This window comes from Elaeis guineensis, chromosome 4, assembly GCF_000442705.2.
Source record: "Elaeis guineensis isolate ETL-2024a chromosome 4, EG11, whole genome shotgun sequence".
Classification (NCBI taxonomy): Eukaryota; Viridiplantae; Streptophyta; class Magnoliopsida; order Arecales; family Arecaceae; genus Elaeis; species Elaeis guineensis.
Genome location: NC_025996.2, coordinates 24,899,371 through 24,921,632, shown reverse-complemented (window position 1 = coordinate 24,921,632; position 22,262 = coordinate 24,899,371). Strand labels below are relative to the sequence as shown.

The window sequence follows — 22,262 nt, the reverse complement described above, 5'->3', positions numbered from 1 at the left end:
GCAATTCAACATGAAGGATAGAGGAGGTAAGGACTTCGATGGAAGAGGAAGACTAGCTCTTTTCAATTTACTTTTGTATAATGCAATCCTTCTCTCTCTCTCTCTCATGTAAGTGACTAGCAGCAAAACTAGCACATGTGAAATTCAACAAACTTGGTGGAAATCATAAAAAAGCTCTCTAGGTGTGACATCCAACACCTAAACCCAATCTTCTTCTGTCCAACCAATCCATATTTCCTGATCAATCTTTTCTGTCCAACCAATCCATATTTCCTGATCAATCTTTTCTTGGGCAACAAAAACCCATTTACTTTCATCCTTTGTCGGTCAATGACCTATTTTGCTAGCTGTTTTAATCATGTAAACATATATACATGCCCCCGCCCTCTAAAAATATCATGTAATCATGATTTCTATTGGGCATATCTCCACAATTATTGCCGTGACTTTTCTAATTCCCAACCAAAATAATTGAAGTACTAAGAGACCAAGCCGAAGGGAGTGGGTCAGCCAGACGTGCGTAGTACGCATCACGCATGGAGTGTAACTACCACAAATGCCCACCACTCATAAGCCTACGCTCAGAAGAAAGGACATGGAGACCCATTAACAAAAGGTGCAATCCGTGGCATTTTAACGAACCCACGCTCATACCTCTCCCCTTTCCTTGTTCCACTGTTAACCTTATTTCTAATGCCGTTGCTAAAGCTACATTTAGTCCAAAGAAGGACGACTATTAAGACGCTATGATGACGTCCACCCGACGAAAGCGAGCGGTGCCAATGATGGGATTAAGGTAAAATTAAAGTGGAAGGGAGGTGGTGTAGAAAGCGTGAGGGCACCACCAAGGAGTGAAATAATTTTAATAGCATAAGGGGGAAAAAAATGATGCGGTCCCATGCTGTCTGGTCCCCATTGTAATAGGCTTTTCAATTGGAATTTGTTGGGGATGGAGGACCACACCCCCTTGGGTCGGCGCCAGACCCAATTATCGGAATATTTTCCAGGCTCATCTATTCCACTGTTTTACTCCTACTGCACCCTCTCTCTTTATCTTAAATTTCTCTCCCTAGCTTTCTTTTGCTTTTCAGTGGGAGAAGTGACGCCGATCCTCAAAGGCCCAATCCATGTCTGTTTTCTTCTGAACAGAGGATGCAGGACCAAACAGAAGGCCATCTGAAGTAGTGGGTGGAAGCTGGAAAGGGGAGGGAAAAAACCCAACTTTAATTGGAGCATTTGGCGTTCGTGCAAATCCGAGATCTGGTCACTCTTTCTTCCTCCGAGGAAAGGAAACAATAATTAAAGTGCTGCAGCTATTTATGAGAGACAGGGAGAGGGACGGAGGAAGGGAGCCAAGGCCTACCAAAAGGGAGGAGAGAAGGGGGTCCATCTCATAGACCCAACTTATAGGCCAACAAGAACTACATGTCTGTGTGTGTGAGAGAGAGAGAGGGAGTAGAAGAAAGGTGAAGGGAAAAATAAAGGCCATGCGGCGGCTGGTAGGTTTGTCCCAATGAAAGGACGAGGATCCTGTAAACGGTCCTGCTCTACTTGCTCGTGATATCTTTTTCTTTAATTTATCTCTTTCGTTTCCTTCTAACTTCTATCTTCTTAAGGAGTTGTTTATGGACGGCACAAAAGTTTTGATGGGGGGGAAGGGACGGTTTGTTTACTTTTAGCCTGCCTTTGGAAGCACTAACTCTTCTAGTAGTGCACCCTTGAGAAGGTCTTTGACTCATCGTCTCCGCAAGCCCCTGGGTTCCGGGTCCTGATACTATCTTCTTCGGAGATAGCACGGTCCATCTGCTCTTCCAAAACCGGTAAAGGTTGGCCTACCTCGATTCCTCTCTTGGACTATAGAACCTAGATCGCCTTGTATCATTTATATCTAATACTCGGAAAAATATGGCATATGACAATTAATCTGGTTGTTTTCTTTCTTCACATCGATCTGTTGATTGCTTGTTTTGAAGGTTTTGAATCTTATCTTCTAATATAGTCGCTTTAGTTTTGGGAATCAATGTTTGAGGGTGTGATTTGATACCAATTACTGTTGTAGGTTACCAGGGAGGGTTTATTTTAATTCCTGGAGCACAAGATGGCGCACCGCCAACAAGAGAAGCCAGGGACTCAAATCTCTCCAGCTTTCGGCTACGTCGATTTCTCTTCCACTAGCAACTCCAATATCCAGAGCTTCGAGTCCAACCAGGAGCTGTACAGCCTTCAGGCCGGGATGGAGATGCTGGGGAGAGGCTTCATCCCCAAGGCTGGAGGGTTAATCTGCCCATCATCCAACGAGAATCTTATGGTCACGCCGGCTGAGACTGCGGCGACAACGACGACGATGAATTCATGGCAGCATCCGAATCGGATGCTGGTTGAAGATTCCTCGCTGAGGTGCCTATTCCCGAATGGTTCGAACCAACAACCGATCCGGGGGCTGTCCCTGTCCCTGTGCAACCCCGAGCCCTCCGAGTCTATCGCCGGAATGGAACAGCCCATCCTTCAGCAGCACCTACCCACCAATTCAAGAGACGAATTGTTCCCAAAATCCACAGATTTACTTCAAGACAGGAGGTTTTTCCAACAATTCTATCAGCAACCACGACAGATAAAGAGCTTCAAGTTCTTGATTCCAGCTCGCGAACTGCTCAACGAGTTTTGTAGTCTAGGTGGGGCCGACAACTCCTCGAAGCAGAAGTCCTGTAAGGCAAACCAATGGGAGGAAGGAGGGTCTTCTTCCGGCGCTTCCCGTAATCAATCCCTCTACTCTTCTGACGTTCTTGAGCTAAAAAAGAGGAAGGCTAAGCTTTTGTCAATGCTAGAAGAGGTGAGCTACTTTGTCTTCGCTTATCTCTTCCGCCTTGGTTAACACACTTGAAACTATAATTAATACTGAACGACACACCTTCCTTGATATTATTATTCGTAGCTAGGAGTAAAGACTGTAACATAACTGGATACATGATTGATTAGCGGAAAAAATTAAGAAGACCACATCTTGGTGAGTCCGAGAGAGGGAGAGGGAGAGGGAGTGGTCTGAAGTATTATCAGGGGTAGGAGTTGATTTGTTCGGAAACTTGAATTTGGGTTCAATTATGGGGGGCTGGCGAAGTACCATTGATGGTGTACTGCGTCAGAGCAGGGACAGATTGCTATTTCGGGGCATTCCATTTACTTTTAGAAACCTCTTTTCTTTTCCCTTGGTCGTCTAAGTAGCCCTACCAGTACCGCCTCCTCTCCATTGAATGGAACCCACCGGATTCCTTTTTTTTTTTTTTTTTTACTACCTCGAAACCATTTATTTACTCGTTTCATGTTACAATTTGTTATAATTTACTGACAAAATCAAAGGCGTACTCCAAAAGCATCCGAGTACGAAACATTTGATGAAAAAGCTCCACTGCTACAAAACAAAAAAGTCGCAGTACGTCATTAGGCCGAATTTCATGGTTCCCATACTGAATCCAGAAGAAGCTCCACACTGTTATTTCTTCCTCTTCCTCTTCTTGTTTGACACCAATATTAACATCATCAAAGAAGTATTGTTCCTTTTTTGCTCTTTTTTGTTTCACTACATCAGGTGGATAGGAGGTACAAGAAATATTGCGAGCAAATGAGGGCTGTTGTCTCGTCATTTGAGGCTGTGGCCGGGGAAGGGGCAGCTACGGTTTACTCGATGCTGGCATCAAAGGCCATGTCGAAGCACTTCCGCTGTCTCAAGGATGGGATAGTGGGTCAGATCCAGGCAACAAAGAAAGCTATGGGAGAGAAGGACCCGGTTGCACCAGGGACGACCAGAGGTGAGACCCCAAGGCTCAAGCTGCTCGACCAGTGCCTCCGACAGCAGAAAGCATTTCAGCAGGTCGGAACGATGGAGAGCTGTCCATGGCGGCCCCAGCGGGGCCTCCCGGAGTGCTCCGTCTCGATCCTTCGAGCATGGCTCTTCGAGCATTTTCTCCACCCGTAAATCTCTCTCCTCTGATACACGCACAAGTAATACAAAAGAAGAAAATAGTTATCCATTGCTTGCATTCGTTAATCTTTTTACTATTCTTTTTACTACTTTAAAAATTTCACATGTTCTGGAAGGACATACGAGATCGTGTATCTTCTCCCAAGAACACATCGATCTAAAGCTACAGTCTACGTTAACCATGTAGTAGTCCAAGTATGCTGGTTTTAGGGCAAGATAGTTGTCGATATAAGCTCTATAAAGAATTAATTATTATCACAGTTTCGATGTAAGATATTTATCTCAGTGCATTCCCTAGCTTCTATCTTTTAGCCTATTACAGCAGGTGTCAGGTGGCATTTCTGTTTATCGATTGATGCTTCATCAAACATTACTTGGATTAAAATTTTTCCTGCATATTCCTTGTTTTATATCGAAAGTAACAAGTAACGACCTTGTCGGTGAGGAGAAAACAAAAACCTAGCTATCAGTTGCCTAAACCTCTAGCTAGTATCGCCCTTGGGCTTATAAATTACACTTGACTGCAGGTACCCCAGCGACGTTGATAAGCATATATTAGCTCGGCAAACTGGACTCTCCAGAAGTCAGGTGCGTCAACATTTCTCGCATCATTTTCGATGATTAACCTATCCTCCAACTTTGAAACCCACCATCTTATTTGTTTATTTATTATTCCATATATTGATACATGTATGGTAGCCGTGTCTTCTTGTTCCCAATTCATCCAAGATCCAATACCGTCGAAGAATTTCTGAAATAAATATGTGAACCGGCTGCTTGGTTTCCACTACAGGTTTCTAACTGGTTCATAAACGCACGGGTTAGGCTATGGAAACCAATGGTGGAAGAAATGTACTTGGAAGAAATAAAGGAGAAAGACAAACAGACCGCCCAAGAGGAGGAGGAGGAGGAGGAGGAGGAGGACAACCGGCCTGGCGAGATACATTCAAACCGAAACCCTAACCCTAATTCTAGCTCCCTGCAGCTGCATGTCGAGGACCAAAAGCCCGCACCAGGGGAGCTCCTCAACTATTCAGACTCCCTCTCCTCCATCGTCAACAGCAGCCACCACCGTGCTGACGGAAGGGAGCCCACAAACAGCAAGAGTTCCTACCACTACCCTCGGCAACACCACCCGGTCCCCATCGGCGCGATGGTCTTGGACTTCACATCCTATGGTGAGTGCAGCAACCAGAACTTTGGAGACGGTGTCTCGCTAACTCTGGGTTTGCAGCAGCACAATGAAGGGGGCATGAGCCTGTCGTTCTCGCCGGCCTCTCAGCACTCTCTGTTCTTCTCCAGAGCGCAGATGGAGGACTGCCAACCGGGTCAGTTCTCTATATTAGATGGGGAGACTCAGAACCTTCCCTATAGAAACCTGATGGGAGCTCAGCTGCTGCATGACTTGGCTGGGTAGAGAAAAAATGGTGAGGGGGATGGTCTGTCTCATCGGGGAGAGGTTGATCAGGACAGGGACATGCTAACGGAAGTGGGATATGGCATACTGGGTTGGTATATTATTTTGGGCAGGTAGGATAAAATAGGTAGATGTGTCCTATACCATAAGTTTAGGTCCTCAGTAGAAGGTGGCATATGGACAATGTTGTGGCATCAATTCGGCAGATATGCTGTCATTATTTGGTGCAGTATACATATACGGTTCTGTTGAGTAGTCCTTAGATACACACAGTTCTTCCAATGCTGCAGTACATGGAATTAACTTCCTCAGCTTTTCGGGTAAATCTGCCTCCTTCCTCCTTTCCTTCCTTTTCCCCTTCCTTCTTCGTCTCCTCAAATTATGGAAAGAGAAGGACAAGGGCAATGGACTGCTTTAAAAACATGCTAAAATCTTATATTAATCATCTATGAGATTCTACAAATCTTATTGACAAGACTAATAATGTTTGGGTATAGTGTTAAGATAGTCAAACGATTTATTAGGTGATAAAATGTTACACCGACAAGAGGACACCAGCCATCCAATAGAAAAAGACAAGAATGAGAAAACGTTAAAAGAATGTAAAAAGGAAGATCTTGCAAATCTTTTTGTGCGGCAAGTCTTGAACTTCATCTCATTTTAGGCCATTAATAAGATAAGGAAATTAATATCTAATAATATATGGATTAGAATAAAAAAATCCTCAAAGATAAATGTGATAAGTGCTTGTGTGTTTCATGTGAAAATACTATTGAGGATATGCAAGTGTTACTTCAAAGTCTGTAATTGTTCAGGAAGAATGTGAAACCATCTTTGAATTCTATGCCCTCTTGCAAATACTTCATGTACATACATACATACATACATACATACATACATATATATATATATATCTATTGTGCTCAAGGCAACATTTGAAGAATCATTTCTTTTCACTTTTATATTTTGAGATAATTCTCATAATCTTGCATTGGATAGAAAAAATATTTTAGTGGTGCTTACATTCATGGGCCCGCATCCACCTATTAGCTTAAATGATTGTGGTTTCAAATCCATATTCCTTCTTAGATGTCCATCCATGATCCATCTACTAATTTAAGCTTTTGGGTTGATTTTAACATTACATTCTTATTACTCCAATTGTTGCGGCTATTGTGTTATTACTATTATTATAAATCTTTCATATGCTAATTTTACAATGTTTGTTCTATGCATTTACGAGGGTTGGTTGATTTAGCACATTTATTAGCAAAATGATGACTATATTATTAAAATATGAGATAGCATGATTGTATAAGCACGCAAAACCACTAATATCTAGAAGGGACAAATGACAATTTAATTCTCTTTAATTGAAAGAACATGTTCAATAAGACATCTAAAATGAATGGGAAATGCAATTGGAAGATGAATTAACAGGTTTGACTATGCATGTCATGAAGATTTGCATTTTGAATAGCTTTCTTGGAGGCTAGAGATATAGCCTCATTAGGAGCCCTCTAGCTTCCAATATTGTTTTTATGCTATTATCACTGAAACTTTTGAAGATAATTAAAAGGTAAAGTAATTACATGTTTGCTGCCTTGAGAGATAAGGGGTTGAGAGTGTACGAGTTTGATTCTATTAGTATAGTTCTCTTGATAAAAGTCTGAAAATTCTTTGATGATTCTTGTATGATACTGAAGGAAAATTACAAATTATGAGTCATCATGCAAAACATTCTTTTCTAGAAGGTAAAGTTTAACAAAACTAAATAGGTTTCTTTGCATATCTGTCCTTACCAAAATAGCTTATTATATATTTACTCTTCAAAAATTACTATTATAAACCATCTCTGAAATCATCTTGTTTTTGCATTTCTCCTATTAGAATTTTGACTAATAGTGATAATAAAAAAAATATTTTAAGTATGAAACAACTTATGTGTTAATACACTTGAAAAACTATATAAAATTATAGCTCTTTCAATAAAAAAAAAATGAATATAAATTTTTTTAGGGGTGTTAATGTAAAATGTATACTTCTAGTTATCATATTTGTAAGGTCGTGAGAGAGAGATAGAGAGTAGAGTAGGATGGGAGCCTTTGCTAGTTTGCCCTATAATGCTTCTAACTTCCAGCAACATGGCCTGTCGCCCAGCTCCAGTCCTCCGACAAGTGAGAAGGGTTGGATCTTTCTGCCTTTTGCCAATTATCCGTTGAGATTTAATAAAGGTAGGTGGACGGTGACAGAGAGAGGCGAAAGGATGAAGATTAGTTACATTAAGATTAGCTCTAGCACTTGCCCTAGTAAGATTAGTTACATTAAAGGACAATGTTTGTTGTTGCTTCTACTTTATAAATTAAGAAAGGAAATTAAAACCAGAAACTAGGCTTTTTAGCTTTTTCTAAGAGCATTTTTTTTCATTCTCTTCCTAAAGCACTACTTTTACAATACTATCAAATATTTATTTTTTAAAAAATATATTTTTATTCAAAAGTTGTAAAAGTACTTTGAAAACTAATATTTTGAATCTCACATAATGGTTTTTTTACTTGTCCTAATAACATCTTCTTGCAATCTTTAATTCAAATAGTCATAATCCCACAAATCCGAAACAAAAGCTGCTGAACTGAGTATGACAAATCACCTTGATATTATAACAAACTCCAAAGGCTTTTTTATGGCCATCTACCATTAGAAATATACCACTCCTTGTTGTAAAAAAAAAATCTCATATTTGCTTGATGAAATCAATGTGATACGATAGAGAGAAAGAAGATTTTCTTCAATCTACTCAAGTCAAATCTTAAAAACAAAGATAAAAATAGAGAAAATTTTTGAAAATAGTGGTCAAATCTTTTTTTTTTATTTTATTGATTAAAAATAAGATATATATACTTTATTTATAATAGCGAGACTTATCCTTATATAATTCAGATCCGATTCCTCTTTCTAATTTCTAGATAAGCTTATGCCCTTGAATAATTCAGATCGGATTGAACTTTCTCGTTCTAGTAGAAATTTTTTATCTAAAATAGATATGTCTAGCAAAAATAATATAAAAAAATCTAAAACTTTTCAGGAGATAAATCTCAATTTTTATATCAATTTACTTTTTGTTTTTTCATTTTATTCTTCTCGAATTAGAAGGCATATTCGATCAAAATCTTATCCGAAAGAAATTTTTTTGATTTGATTGGCCCATTTTAGACCATAAATAAAGGAATTTGGACTTGATTGCTGAGGGCGTTGCCCCATTAATAGGGCAGCATCATATTGTAGATCTCAAAAAATAGTTCGATTTTTTTTTTTAACAGGTCATATAACCAAATTATGACATTTAGAAGTTTAGCTCATGATTCGGCTTCTAGATGTAGCTGATCTTGCTCCTACACCCTGTCTATCCTTTATGTAGTGGCCAAAATGATTTACATTAAATTCAGTAATCTCCCTAGATCATAATGATCGATCTTCAAAAGCAACATTTGGTATTTTGCAAGTTATTAGCTGATCTATTTATTAAAAACGAAAATCCATTCACAAATTTCACGAGATGGAACATGATAACTTCATCAAATAACCAATAATGCCAAATTTAGGATGGAACAAAAGTGTTGTTATGTTAATTTCATCCATAGGTGCGGGTCATGTGACATGTAAATCTAGTTCAAAAGATACAGTTATCTTGTTTCCACATAGTAGATGTTTTGTTGGAGTACCCGACACAATGGTCATATTATTCGAGTTGCATTTGTACAGCAGCATATCCAAGATAGTAGTCAATTTGTTGGGTATAACTATAAATAGTGAAGCACCTGTACTTTCTTTTGATTATTAACAAAAATTTACCCACCTGGCGTCTATTGTTTCCTAAAACCATTTGTGGCGGGCAAGGTCAAGGTGAGAATCAAGTTTTTTTTTTTTTTTTCTTTTAAAAGGCAGCTGGTAGGATCATTCGCGTCAAACAGCCATTCCTCTTTGTTGGTGACCATCGATCATTCTTATAGCATGGAAGAAGTTTCCCAACTATTCACCGATGTCCAAGCCCGAGTGGCTGGGTCCATGCGAACTTCTAGAGGACTTGAGCGTGGCAAGAAGGCCAAGCCACTGCCATTGCCCCCTCGATGGTGGTGGACAAACGGGCAATATCATTGAGTTAGAGTAAGAGTAGGCAAACAGAGTTCTATAAATAAAATGTTGGGCCATGAAAAATGAAGCATGAGCTAAAATAAGGCCACTATAATATTATAACAATAATTATAATTGTTTCGAGTATAGGCTAGGATTATCATTAAAACTCACATAGCACCATAGCCTAGCCCTATTTAGACCTGATCTAAGTATATGGATTAGGAATGGATCTGAAAATAGATACATGTAATGTTTTAGATTGAAATTCAGGTTTTTCAAAAATTGATCCCATCTAAAAACAATCCAATATTTGTACATGTTAGATTATAGGTTTCATTTCATGAACGTCCATCCAATCTAGATCCAGATTGAATCCATACTTTGCATGTGTATGTGTGTATTGTACTTAGCGTACGAATATTTTTTTACACTTTTGAGTAAATTATTTTGCGGGCATGAAATGAATTGAACTTTTCAAACGATGGTGCTCTCCTAGAAAGCAAACCGGTCCTTAGATATGTAATTCAATCTACACCTAGATCTCATCTAACCCAAACCTCATTCTACTAGTCGAATCCATCAAGTCTGGATTGGATTAACACAATAGCATCCAAGAATCTATTATACTATACATATTTATAAAAGAAATCTAAATAACACACATGTATAAATTACCCAAAAATAGCAGACATTGTTTCATTGTAAATGTAATTATATATGTATTGAATATAATGGTTGTCATCTTGCATTTACATTGTTTTCTTAAATTAAATAATATTTTCAAGAATCAAATTTTTAATCAATTTTCCTTCCATAAAAAATGTTAGTGCTACACCAGTAAAAGTAATTTTTTATTGATTAAACACTTATTCAGATAATAATGTTGTTACTCTTTTATTTTATGATCATTCTGATGGCCCCTATAATAGTTACTAATTTCTTAATAAATGTACTCTAGACATTTAGAATGAGACAAACAAGTGCCACTGCTCTTGCCGGAGGCGTCAAGGCAAAATAAAGAGTGCGTGCGTGCGTGTGTTTGTGTGTGTGTGTGTGTGTGTGAGAGAGAGAGAGAGAGAGAGAGAGATGCGTGGCTATAGAACGGAGAGTTGAAAATCTCTGAGCATGGCACATTTTTGTTTCTAGCAACGTTGGCTTCCAATGAAGAGTTTAACGAAAGTATGAACGTGGAGCCGGTCCCGGTACCTAGGGTGAAGGGACAAGTTCAAAGTTTGACATATTATAATTAGCTACATATGACTACACATGGAACGGGCAAGTCCCTCATGGCACGTGTCTCTGCTACCGTACGTGCAATGCCCGTCACGTTCGAAGAAGCCCCCGGCACTCGGCCTCACGAACTTAGTTTCAATTTCACTCAATACGATCCCTTGTACGTTTGTACTGGTCCCCACACTCAGCCTGGCAGGACCAGTTCTCCTTGCTTTCATCTAATCCAGGTGTTGGCCCATGGAATGGACTGGGGCTGCATATGGCCCTTTTCTTTTTCTTTTTTTTTTGAAGGAAGAGGGAGGGGGTAGTGGGGATAAGAGTATCTGGCTTTTTATTTTTTGATAACTATCGGGGTTATATCTTTCATATGAAAGAAAGATTCACCTTCCAATCCATCGTTGGATCATCCACCATATAGATCTCAGGACCTCTGAAATTTATCATTCAGATCTCAAAACCTCCGAAATTTACTATTCATCAACCTGCACACTCAAAGGGAGCAGTCCAATGAATCTGTAGCACTTTGGGTTGTCAGCTAGCCAATCCATTTGCCAACTCTTCCTCAACCTGCCTATTAGGTGACGGCCTTTCCTTTTTGACACTGAACAAGGAGGGGAGAAAATCTCCTACTCTAACATTTTTCTAGAACCAAACCTCCCCTATTTTCTTTTTCTCCCCATGCTCTCTATCTCTCTTGCACTCTCTCACTCTTCTCTCTCTTTTTCGCTCCCTATCTCTCTCGCACTCTCCTTCCTTTCTCACGCTTCTCCACCCACAACTTTTCCCTTCTTCTCTCTTTCTCTCTATTTTCATCTTCTTCTTCTTTTTTCTTCTCTGTTTCTTTTCTTTGGATGGCTGCTGCCTTGATTAGCTTCATATGTAAACCTTAAACACTTTTTATATTTAGCTGATTTAAATTGAAAGTTAATTAGTAGATGGTAGGGTAGTAAGGAACATAAGGGCTAAAGGCTTAAAACAATGGATATAGAAGAATTTTAGGGGGAAAGAATATTAAGAAAAAGAATGTTAAGGAAAGTAACAATATTAATGGGAAAAGAATCTTAAAGAAGAAGGGATGATTTAGGAAGGTGGATGTTCAAGTTTTTGAGGTGGATTGATTCAGTTCTATTTTAATCCATAAATTTTATTTTTCTAATAGTTAAATAGTTTAAGCTGAAATTTTAATTGGAGATTGTTAACTTATAAGTCAACTTGAAGGCAAAATTTGAAAGTTTTTTTATGAGTTTTATTAAGATAAATGATTAATGGAATGGGGCTATTGTGAAGAGAAAGGAAGAAGAGGTCGTTTCACCCTCTCTTCTCTTTCTTTCTTCTCTGTACCATGATAGAGGCATTCTGAAAATTTGGGGACTTAAGAATTTTGAAAATATCTTTGAGAATTAGTTTAAAATTTTGATATAACTTTTGATATAGATGCAATAGTAGATCACCAAGTCCCGAAGAACCCCAGCAAGATGATCAAACTGTTTGATTGTCGATATTTTTGATATAAGTAATATTTATCTTTTATAATTAATCAGAATTAAATAAAAATTTATATCAACTCTTTGACATGATATAAATGGATTTAATTGCATTCAGATTTAACTATGCATAAAATTTTATATAAAATTTTTATAATTATGAATAATTTATTAGTGATTTAAATTTTATGAGTTAAAATGAATATCGGGGTTGAAGCAACTTGCTACTTCTATCTATCTATCTAAAACATTAGAGAGTGATCAATGTTACATGCTATCATCCGATCAGACTTGATAAATCATGATTATTATCTATTAAAATATATGTATTATAACTAAATTAGAGTTGTATCAAAACTGTACTAAAACTGTATCGAAAATGTATCTAAAAGAAGTGAAATACATAAATTATATATATATATATATATATATATATATATATATATATCACTTGACTCTCAGGTCTACTGTGTTTGATGTCCGAACTTGAATACTTAAGATCCCCCACCACAGAGGCAATCAGAGACTTGAGATCCCCACTATGAGGGCAATTATAGACTTAATCCCTATCACGGGGGCAATTATGGTGATATCTAGACTGCAGGGGTATAAATGCGTCATAGGAGGGCTTATAGAGCTAAAAGAATTGTATGCTCGTGTTTAATTATAGAATCACGAAATTGGATATATAATGAATTTTTGTATTATCTATTAATTTTTATGTTATAGAAAAGTTGGCATATGACTGTGTTAGAATATCATTAATTATATGATTTTGATATTGATCAGATTGATGCATATTGTATAATGTATTTGAGTTGTATATTAGCATGATTTAAATCAGTTTTATAATTGTATCTGTTACTTATTGAGCCGTGAAAGTTATAAATTCCCACCTGTTGGTGCAAAAATCCACCAGCGTCGGAGAAGCTGGAGCGAGGGAGCCGCGGTCACCGTCGGGACCTGCAAAGGAAGTCTAAATCGGAGTTGGGGGTGCTCCGGCAAGACCCTCCGACGCTCAAGTCAGTTCTCTGCCTCAACAAGAATGGAGTGCTCGAACAAAAATTTTTGCAGAATTTTGAGATAGAAATTTGAGCTTAGAGAATAACGTATCTGGGGTCTCCTTTTTATAGGCGGAGGGTGCAATAGACTGATAACGACGTTTGTAACCGTCTGGCAGTGGGCCGTTCGGGGCCAGGAGGAGCTTGTTATGAAGAGTAGTGGAGTGGAATCGTGGCCATCACCATGACCTGCCACGTGGAGTCTGTTGCGGGAAGTGGAGCGGCGTCCGTTGTCGTGACTTGCCAGAGAGTGGAGGAGCCGCACGGTGTCCGTCGGAGGAAGTGGAGCAGAGTCGCGGCCGTTACTATGGCCTGCCAAGGAGTGATGGAGTCGCGTGAAATCCGTCGCAGGAAGTGGAGCAGAGTCGTGACCGTTACTATGGCCTGCTAGGGGGTCCAGGCCTGTCGATCGAAGTTCGATTGAGGTGCCTGGCGGAGAGAAGTAGCTATCCATCAGAGAGAAGCTCGGATGTTGCAAATCCTGTTGGGTGCCTTGGGCGTTAAGGCTGCAGGCGAAGACCACTTGCCGTAGGAGCTCGGTCAGAGGCTTTCCGCAGACGCAATCCGATTTTGTGCAGAATTCGGCAGAGGGTCGACCGGCGGTGGATGTCAGATGGCGCTGGAGAGGTTCATCTGCTGGAGGGGTCCAGCTGCTGAATTTTGTGAACCCGACGTTTGTCCGCTATAGAAGTTCGGTCGGAGTCCGATCTCCGTAAAAGCCCGGATGGGGATCATTTGTTGAGGAATCTCGGCCAAGGCCTGTCTGCAATAGAAATTCGAAAGGAATTCGTCCACAATGGAAGCTCGGGTGAAGGCTTATAGTGGGAATCCAGCACGGACTGCTCGTGGTAGAAATTTGAAGTAGATCGTTTGTAGCAGAAGCTCGGAGTGGGTCACTTGCAGTAGAAGCTCGGAGTTCGACCTTGTAGGAGTTCGGGGTGAGGTCTACCTGCAACAGGAGTTCAGGGCGGAAGTCCGACTCCCGTAGGAGCTCGGACGAAGTCTACCTGTTCGGAGAAGGAGTCCGGCTCCCGTAGGAGTCCGGACAAAATCTACCTGCAGTCGAAGTTCAGGGAAGAGGTCCGGCTCCCGTAGGAGCCCGGACGAAGGCTTCCTGCAGTTGGAGTTCGGGAAAGAGGTCCGGCTCCCGTAGGAGTCCGGACGAAGGCTGCCTGCAGTTGGAGTTCGGAAAAGAGGTCCGGCTCCCGTAGGAGTCTGGACGAAGGCTGCCTGCAGTTGGAGTTCGGGGAAGAGGTCTGGCTCCCTTAGGAGTCCGGACGAAGGCTGCCTGCAGTTGGAGTTCGGGGAAGAGGTCTGGCTCCCGTAGGAGTCCGGACGAAGGCTGCCTGCAGTTGGAGTTCGAGGAAGAGGTGCAGTTGGAGTTCGAGGAAGAGGTCCGGCTCCCGTAGGAGTCCGGACGAAGGCTGCCTGCAGTTGGAGTTCGGGGAAGAGGTCCAGCTCCCGTAGGAGTCCGGACGAAGTCTAGAAGGTGGGCAACCACCGTAGAAACTTGGATGGAGTCCGTCCGTCGCGGAGAATACGGTTTACACTGATAGGGGTTCATCCATCGGCATAACTTGAGAATGTTGCGGAGGCTCGGCCACCGGAGAGGTTCGGAAAGATGTCGTCGAAAGTCGGACGTCGGTAGAATCCTCGGAGGGTCATTCCAGACACGAACTTCGGCTGGGAGGTATTTTTTATCCAACACCAGTCCCCCTACTTTCGAGTTCGAATTTTGAATGAAGGAAGTACAGAAAAATTTTCACAGTCGAAGTTGCCCTCTCGAATTCTGCACGCGACCGTCCTAGAAAATCCTGGTATTTAATGCGCGCGTGCTGGAGTCTTTTCAAATCGGGACGATCCGAAGAGTCCTTTTGAAATTTTCGCTGGAGCGTTGTCCCAAGTACGGCACAGTAATGGCTTTGTCAGCTGTCAGCCGCTTTTAGCCGCCTGCTGTGGTGAGTGGGACATGTGGCGAGCGCGGATCGGCCTGAGGAGATCCGCGATCATCATAGCGTCGGATCCCAGGGTCTATTTAAACCCGCCTTTCCGCCTCCAGGAGTCTCATTCCGTCTGAATGTTCTGTTGCCGTCTGTTTTTTTTTCCGAGAGCTCTGACCTTCCTTGGCGTCCACCTTGGCCCTAAGTGTTCTTCGAGTCATCCCTGTCCTCGCACCTCTGCATCCTTCGGAGCGACTTAGGTTAATCCCGAAACTTTCGTTCCTTTTCTTGCCATCTAGGTGCCCAATCTCCTCCATTTTTCTTCTGCCGTATTCCTCTGGTTTGGTCTCCCGCAAACCTTTCGTCTCTTATTTCGTCTGATTCCTCAGGAGTTTTTAGGGTTCTTGTTTGAAATATCTTCTGGCACCTCCACCTCTAGCGGTTCCAGGAGCTCGTCCGCTTCAGTCCCCCAGAACCCTCATACTGTAGACGAACCCACATCTAGGGCTGGCCTCGCCCGATTTTCGCACCGGACACCATTCCCTGTTCCCTGACTCCGGACGAACTTTTACTGATAAAGGTTCAGTATGGAGTTCCTCCGGAGTACGATCTGAATCTTCCTGATCTCGCCGACTGGGCTAGCACCCCCCGCCTGGCCGTTTCTGCCTGTACCAGGAGGCCTTCCGTGCTGGGCTCCGGCTTCCGCTTTCGCCCTTCGTCATCGCTCTTTTCCATTTTTTAGACATTTCTTTAGCTTCAGTCATACCGAATTCCTTTAGGTTTCTGATAGGGTTCCTCTCCCTTTGCCACGTAGTCAAAGTTCAGCCATCTCTTTTTTTGTTTAGATATTTTATACCTTCAAGTGCCACCCCTCGGCAAAAGACTGGTGGTACTTCTCCCTCCAGTTCGGCAAGAAGGGGTTGCTAAAAGGTGCTCTCTCTTCAATCCATAACTGGAAGGGAAAGTACCTTTACGTCCAATGTCCGACCTTAACGCTGGGACTGCTCCCTTGGGGCTCCTTAAGGGACTCTGTCCGTCGGGCCCCTAGCCTGGGGGAGGACGACCTTCAGGCCGCCCGGAAGCCCCTTAGTTATCCACCTCCTTCCCTTTCCAATCTTCTGAAGGAGCAGTTTTTGTTCAACATCGGCTTGAGCCCCCTGAATCCTGTGAGTACTCCATCTTTTCCTTCTTCTTCTTTTCTTCTTTTCCTGTCTCCTTTCTCTTTTTCTCCCTCTTTCTCTCTTTTTTTTTTTTTGCACGTCACCTCTTCCTTTTTCATCCCATTATTGATCTTCTCCTCTTTTTTTTTTTTCCAGAAATGGATGCCGAAGCAGCACGGATGCTTGCCAGGGGCCTCAAGGTTCACAAAAGGAAAGGCGCCGCGGCCTCCGGGTCGGCAAAGAAGGCCAGAACGGAGGAAACGAGCTCGGCCATGCCTGCCCAGGCGGCTCTCGCGGTCGACGTTCCTTCAGACGCCGAACCTCCGGCTTCCTGGGCCTCTTCAAGGAGTTCTCCCGCTGAGGTTCCCGCTTCGGGGGCCCGCTTCGAGGAGGTGCCAGGAGTTGAGAGGGGGAGGAGAAGGAAGTCGGTGGCCCGCAGGGTGAGTAGCCGCCGAGCCACCATCGAAGAGTCCCATGGTTCCGAAGAAGAGCCGGGGGATAATCTCTTTAATGACAGGGACCTGATAAAGCGACTGGTCGACGGCTGCATCCTGTCCGAAGTCATCCAGAGGATTGTTCGCGCCGATCCCGAACAGCGGGTTTGGGACTCTCTAGGGTCCTTTCTCGAGGTAAACAGGTTCACTTTCCTCCTTCTCCTCACTCCTTCATTTAATTAATTCTTTAACTTTCATTCTGACCTCCTGGCCGCCCTTGCAGATCGGACACCAGCTCCTTGCCAATATCGAGGCGACGAATCAGACGAGGAGGGACGCCATCCAGGTGGAGGAGAGTCGTCGGGCCGAAGTCACTCACCTCAAAGAAAAGGCTGCCGAGGTAGCCAACCTCCAAGAGGCCCTTGAGAAAGAAAAGCAGACCTCGGAGGAGATGGTGAGGAAGGCGGAGGTCGAGGTTGCAAATTTGACAGAGCAGATTCCGGTTCTGATCTCGGAGGCTAGGGTACTAGCGGTGGAGGAGTTCAAGGCCTCCACGGAGATGAGGGACCTGAACGTCAAGTTCGCCCAACAAGCATTCATCAAAGGGTTCGAGCTCTGTCAAGAGAAGGTGGTCAAGAAATTTTTTGAGCTCGACCTCAGCTTCTTGGACGAGGCATCTGAAGACGAAGCCGGGCCCTCTCCCACTGCCGCTGCCACCGCAGCTCCCCTTCCAAGAACACCGAGCTCCCCAACTCCTATTTCAGAGGTCTGAGACCTCTGACTTTATATTTTTCTTTTATTATAATTTTTCTTTCCTCTTTGGTCTTTAAGAAACATTCGATCAATAAAATTGGGTTTCTCCTTATGGAGGGTTTCTCCACTTCTTTTTCTTTTCTTTCTGCAATGAGATGCGCCTTGACACTTTTGTCTCCCGCTGGCAGTGTCCTGCCGAAGCACTTCCCTTGCCATAGAGAGTTCTGCTGAAGTCCACGATCCAACATCTGAGGAAGAAAGTTCGTCATTTAACAAAAAAGTCGAAGGAGATGGAGAACGAACTTCGTGGGTTGAGGGAGAGCCACTCTGAGGTCACTGTCGGAACCTCCACGTGAAGGGGATCATGAAGTACAGCTGGAGGAAGGCGAACTTCGATAAGGAGCTAGAGGAACACAAGAAGCGCGCCAGCGACCGGTCTTGGGCTCAAGCTGCCAAGATCAGCTCTCTCAGGGTGAAGCTGTCGGCTGCACAGGAGAGGATCAGCTAGTTGGAAGGAAGCTCGTCCTGGCTTTCGACTCGGGCCGACTGCGATCGAGAATGGTCAAGGAAGTTCTCCGATCTTCAGCAACAACTCCAGGATGCCGAGGCGAGCTATAACGCGTGCCGGGCCGACTGGTGCAAGTAGGTGGACGATTATAGGGGGAAGCTCAGGATGGCGACCGATGAGATTGCCCGCCTTCGAAGGTAGTTATCTGAAAGAGCTCCGTTTGCTCCTGTTCGGGATCCCGACAAACTCCAATCCCTGAGAAGAACCGTAGAAGAGCTATCTGTCATCCTTGGAGAGGGGAAGGCCGAGCTGCAGTAATTGAAGATCCAGCTGGTATACGAGCAGCAGGCAGTCAAGGACGCGGAGGCAGAATCCGAGATCCTGAGAAAGAGGCACCGAGAGGCGGAGAACGAAAGCCAGCAGCTTCATCGGAGATATATGGAGATGCTAATGAGGGAGAAGGAATTGGAAGAGGAAGTCGAGGGCTTAAGGCACTCTCTGATGAGGGTCGAAGCCGAAAATTCGAAGTCGGAGGAAGCCGAACCCCCTTAGGGCTCTTTTTGCCTTTCATCCTTCTATGTGTCTTCTTTTGCCGCTTGTTTGTTTGTTGTTGTTGTTTTTTTTTTTTTTTTGATGCCGATGTCGTCTGGAGGTTCTTGGCCATTGCCGCATCGGCTTGCTTTTCTTGTCATCTTTCTTCTTCAGCTTCAAGGGCTCTGTAATGTATACTTAATTAATGACATGAGAAGAAAATTTTTCGTTACCTCTTTTACTCGCATGTTGAATTGTCGTTTGCCGAGCTCCTTTCGGCTTTTGCCTTGCTCGATATCGATGCCATTCGGAGGTATCCGATTACCGTCGCATTGACCCATCCTTTTGTTCATGGCCGCAGATTTGTCCGGGGCCGCTCGGGTTTGACGCCTCCTTTCAGAGTTCGAGCTCGGAGGTCCGAGCTTCTCGTCGCTCTGAGGAAGCCGTCTTATCCCTGGCCTGTGTTGAGAGCTTTCTTGAAGACCGAAGATTTTGATAAGAACCCCAATCCTCGCTGAGACGAGGTTCCCTGCATCTTTGATGTAATTTATTTTCCATTCGTCGCTGATGCAGTTCGTCGCTTTCCTTTTTAACTCCCCTCCCCTTTTTACTTTTTCTTTTTTCGAGTGAGGGTTTTTCCTCTGCTCTTAGTGGAGTCGCGGGAGCGCAAAGGGGCCACTGAGAAGGTTCCCTTTTTCTGATCTGGTCTTGAATGACCAGACCTTAGTCGGTGCCAGGACGATGTTCTTCCCTTACTTCTGATGTAATCGATCTCAGCTCAGATTAGGACGAGGTTCTTCCCCCACTCCTAATAGGGCTGTGGGGGCACGTATGGGCGTTGCCGGGCCTCTCCCTCCATCGGGTCTCAGAGTAACTGGGCCTTCGACTTTGCTCATGTTAGGGCGAGGTTCTCTTCCTGTCCCTAACATGGCTGTAGGGATGCGTATGGGCACTGTAGGACCTCTCCCCCCATCCGATCTAAAAATAATCGGACCTTCGACCTTGCTCATGTTAGGACGAGATTCTCCTCCTGTCCCTAACATGGCTGTGGGAGCGCATATGGGCGCTGTAGGGCCTCTCCCCCCATCCGATCTAAAAATAATCAGGCCTTCGATTTCACTCATATTAGGTGTTATTTTCGTTGTCTGAAGGGGTTATCCCCTGCCATTACAAGTCCATGCCAAAAGGGGAAGATATGCAAATCTGAAAGAAATCTTGATTTAAAGCGAAGTCGTTCGCAATATATCTACAGGTTTTTCAAATCTCAGGGCTGTAGAAGGTCTGCTCCCCATCAAGGTCCTCCAGAGACGGAGTTGATGATCTCAATTGGAGGCCGATCTCCGGACTGCTCTTCCCTCCTTGGTGGCTCAGGTTGCAGCAGGGCCCTTGGCCGATCTTCTCTACCCTCAGGTCGGCGCCGAATGAATCTGTCGAGCCGACCTCGTCTGATGAGCTCCTCGATCTCATCCCGGAGTTGAATGCATTCCTCTGTGTCGTGGCCGTGGTCACGATGGTAGAGGCAGAACTTGTTAGGATTTCAATTCTCGAGATGTGTGCGCATCCTCTCTGGCCTTGGGAGCTACTCTCTGACTTCCATCAGCACCTGGGTTTTCGATGCATTGAGGGGGGCATAGCTGCGGAATCTTCCTGGGGGAGACCCCCGATGGACCCGACGCTCCGGGCTTCTCTGTCTGTGCGCTCGGGGAGGAGTCTGGGCGCGCTTGTGCCCGGAGGGAGTTCGAGAACATGGTCGAGCTTCTCTCGCCTCTTTCTCGACTACGGGCTTACTCGAGTCTCCCGCCTGCCGCTCTCTCGCGGTCTCCTCGTCCTTCATCTTGAAGGCTTCTTCTGCTCGGGCGTACCCCTCGACCCGAGCCAACAAATCAGCAAAATTCCTGGGGTACTTCTTTTCCAGGGAGAATAGAAGGTCGTTCTTCTGAAGGCCGCCTTTCAGAGCGACCATCGCGACCGATTGGTCCAAGTTCCGGACCTCCAATGCGGTGACATTGAAACGGTTGACGTAAGCCCGAATGGACTCCCCCTCCCTCTGCTTGATGTTGATAAGGGACTCCGAACCCTTCCGGGGACGCCGGTTGCTAACAAAATGAGCCACAAACTGGTGGCTCATCTGATCAAAGGAAAAGATGGTACCCGACTTCAGCATCGAGTACCAGTTTCTCGCCGCTTCCTTCAAGGTGGACGGGAAAGCTCAGCATAGGATGGCGTCGGGCGCGCCATGAAGCAGCTTTATTGTCCGGAAGGCCTCCAGGTGGTTAACTGGGTCCGAAGTCCCGTTGTAGCTTTCAAATTGAGGGAGCTTGAAGTTTGGCGGGATCGGTTCCTGCATGATCATTTGAGAAAAGAGAGGGTCAGTACAAATGTCCTCACCATAAGCGGGGGGGAGCGTGGCGGAGTTCTTCGATCCGCCGGTTCATCTCCTAGAGCCTCCGGTCCAGGAAATCCTCTCGACTACGGGTCTCGAGGGTCTTCTGGCAGAATGGAGGTAGAGATCTTCTAGGGGTGAAATCATGATCTGACTGAGGGCTCTCCATCCTCGGATTCGTCTTTCCGGGAAAGACGGGGCGGCTGGCCCAAGTGGCCCATCCTACCACCGGATTTTGGAGTTCCGACGACGTTCTCTCCAGTCACACTGACGCCTGCGGCTGTTGCTGCTGCTGCATGGCCTGCACCGCTTCAGCGAGGCCTCTGACCTGCTGGGTTGGTAGGTTGAATTGTTCCATACCAACCGCCGTTGCCGGAGGAGGAGGAGGAGGAGGCTGGAAAACTGGAGGTGAGGCCAGAGCCTGAGATCTGGCCGCGGAGGCCGTGGATCGCCGTGTGGATGCTTTACGGGGAGGCATCGGGCGAAGATCTAATGGGGGAAGGAGGAGAGGATGTTGGAAAAGATGACCGGAGGTGGTCCCGTTGAGCGCTCCTTTAAGAACTAGGGTACTGCGAAGACACAGGGGTCCTTCCTCTAGCGCCAATCCTGTTGGTGCAAAAATTCGCCGGCATCAGAGAAGCTGGAGTCGAGGGAGCCGCGGTCACCGCCGGGACCTACAAAGGAAGTCTAAACCGGAGTTGGGGGTGCTCCGGCAAGATCCTCCGACGCTCAAGTCAGTTCTCTGCCTCAACAAGAATGGAGTGCTCGAACGGAAATTTTAGCAGAATTTTGAGATAGAAATTTGAGCTTAGAGAATAACGTATCTGGGATCCCCTTTTTATAGGCGGAGGGTGCAATAGACTGATAGCGACATTTGTAACCGTCTGGCAGTGGGCCGTTCGGGGCCAGGAGGAGCTTGTTATGAAGAGTAGTGGAGTGGAATCTTGGCCATCACCGTGACCTGCCATGTGGAGTCTGTTGCAGGGAGTGGAGCAGAGTCCGTTGTCGTGACTTGCCAGAGAGTGGAGGAGCCGCGCGGTGTCCGTCGCAGGAAGTGGAGCAGAGTCACGGCCGTTACTATGGCCTGCCAGGGAGTGATGGAGCCGCGCGGAATCTATCGCAGGAAGTGGAGCAGAGTCGTGGCCGTTACTATGGCCTGCCAGGGGGTCCAGGCCTGTCGGTCGAAGTTCGATTGAGGTGCCTGGCGGAGAGAAGTAGCTATCCATCTGAGAGGAGCTCGGATGTTGC

At 44.5% G+C, this 22,262-nt stretch overlaps 1 protein-coding gene across 2 annotated transcripts; it reads left to right on the top strand.

Moving 5' to 3' along the window:
* The first annotated feature begins 993 nt into the window (after positions 1-993).
* LOC105043297 (homeobox protein BEL1 homolog) lies at positions 994-5,718 on the top strand. 2 transcript variants are annotated; one of them, XM_010920791.4, is made up of 5 exons: positions 994-1,820; positions 2,060-2,830; positions 3,584-3,966; positions 4,504-4,564; positions 4,770-5,718. In XM_010920791.4, the coding sequence occupies exons 2-5, from the start codon at positions 2,099-2,101 to the stop codon at positions 5,391-5,393; spliced, it is 1,800 nt and encodes a 599-aa protein (XP_010919093.1). In that variant the 5' UTR covers positions 994-1,820; positions 2,060-2,098; the 3' UTR covers positions 5,394-5,718. The 2 variants fall into 2 exon arrangements, with proteins under 2 accessions (XP_010919093.1, XP_010919091.1); XM_010920789.4 differs by having other exon boundaries at positions 994-1,826.
* The last annotated feature ends 16,544 nt before the right edge of the window (positions 5,719-22,262 follow it).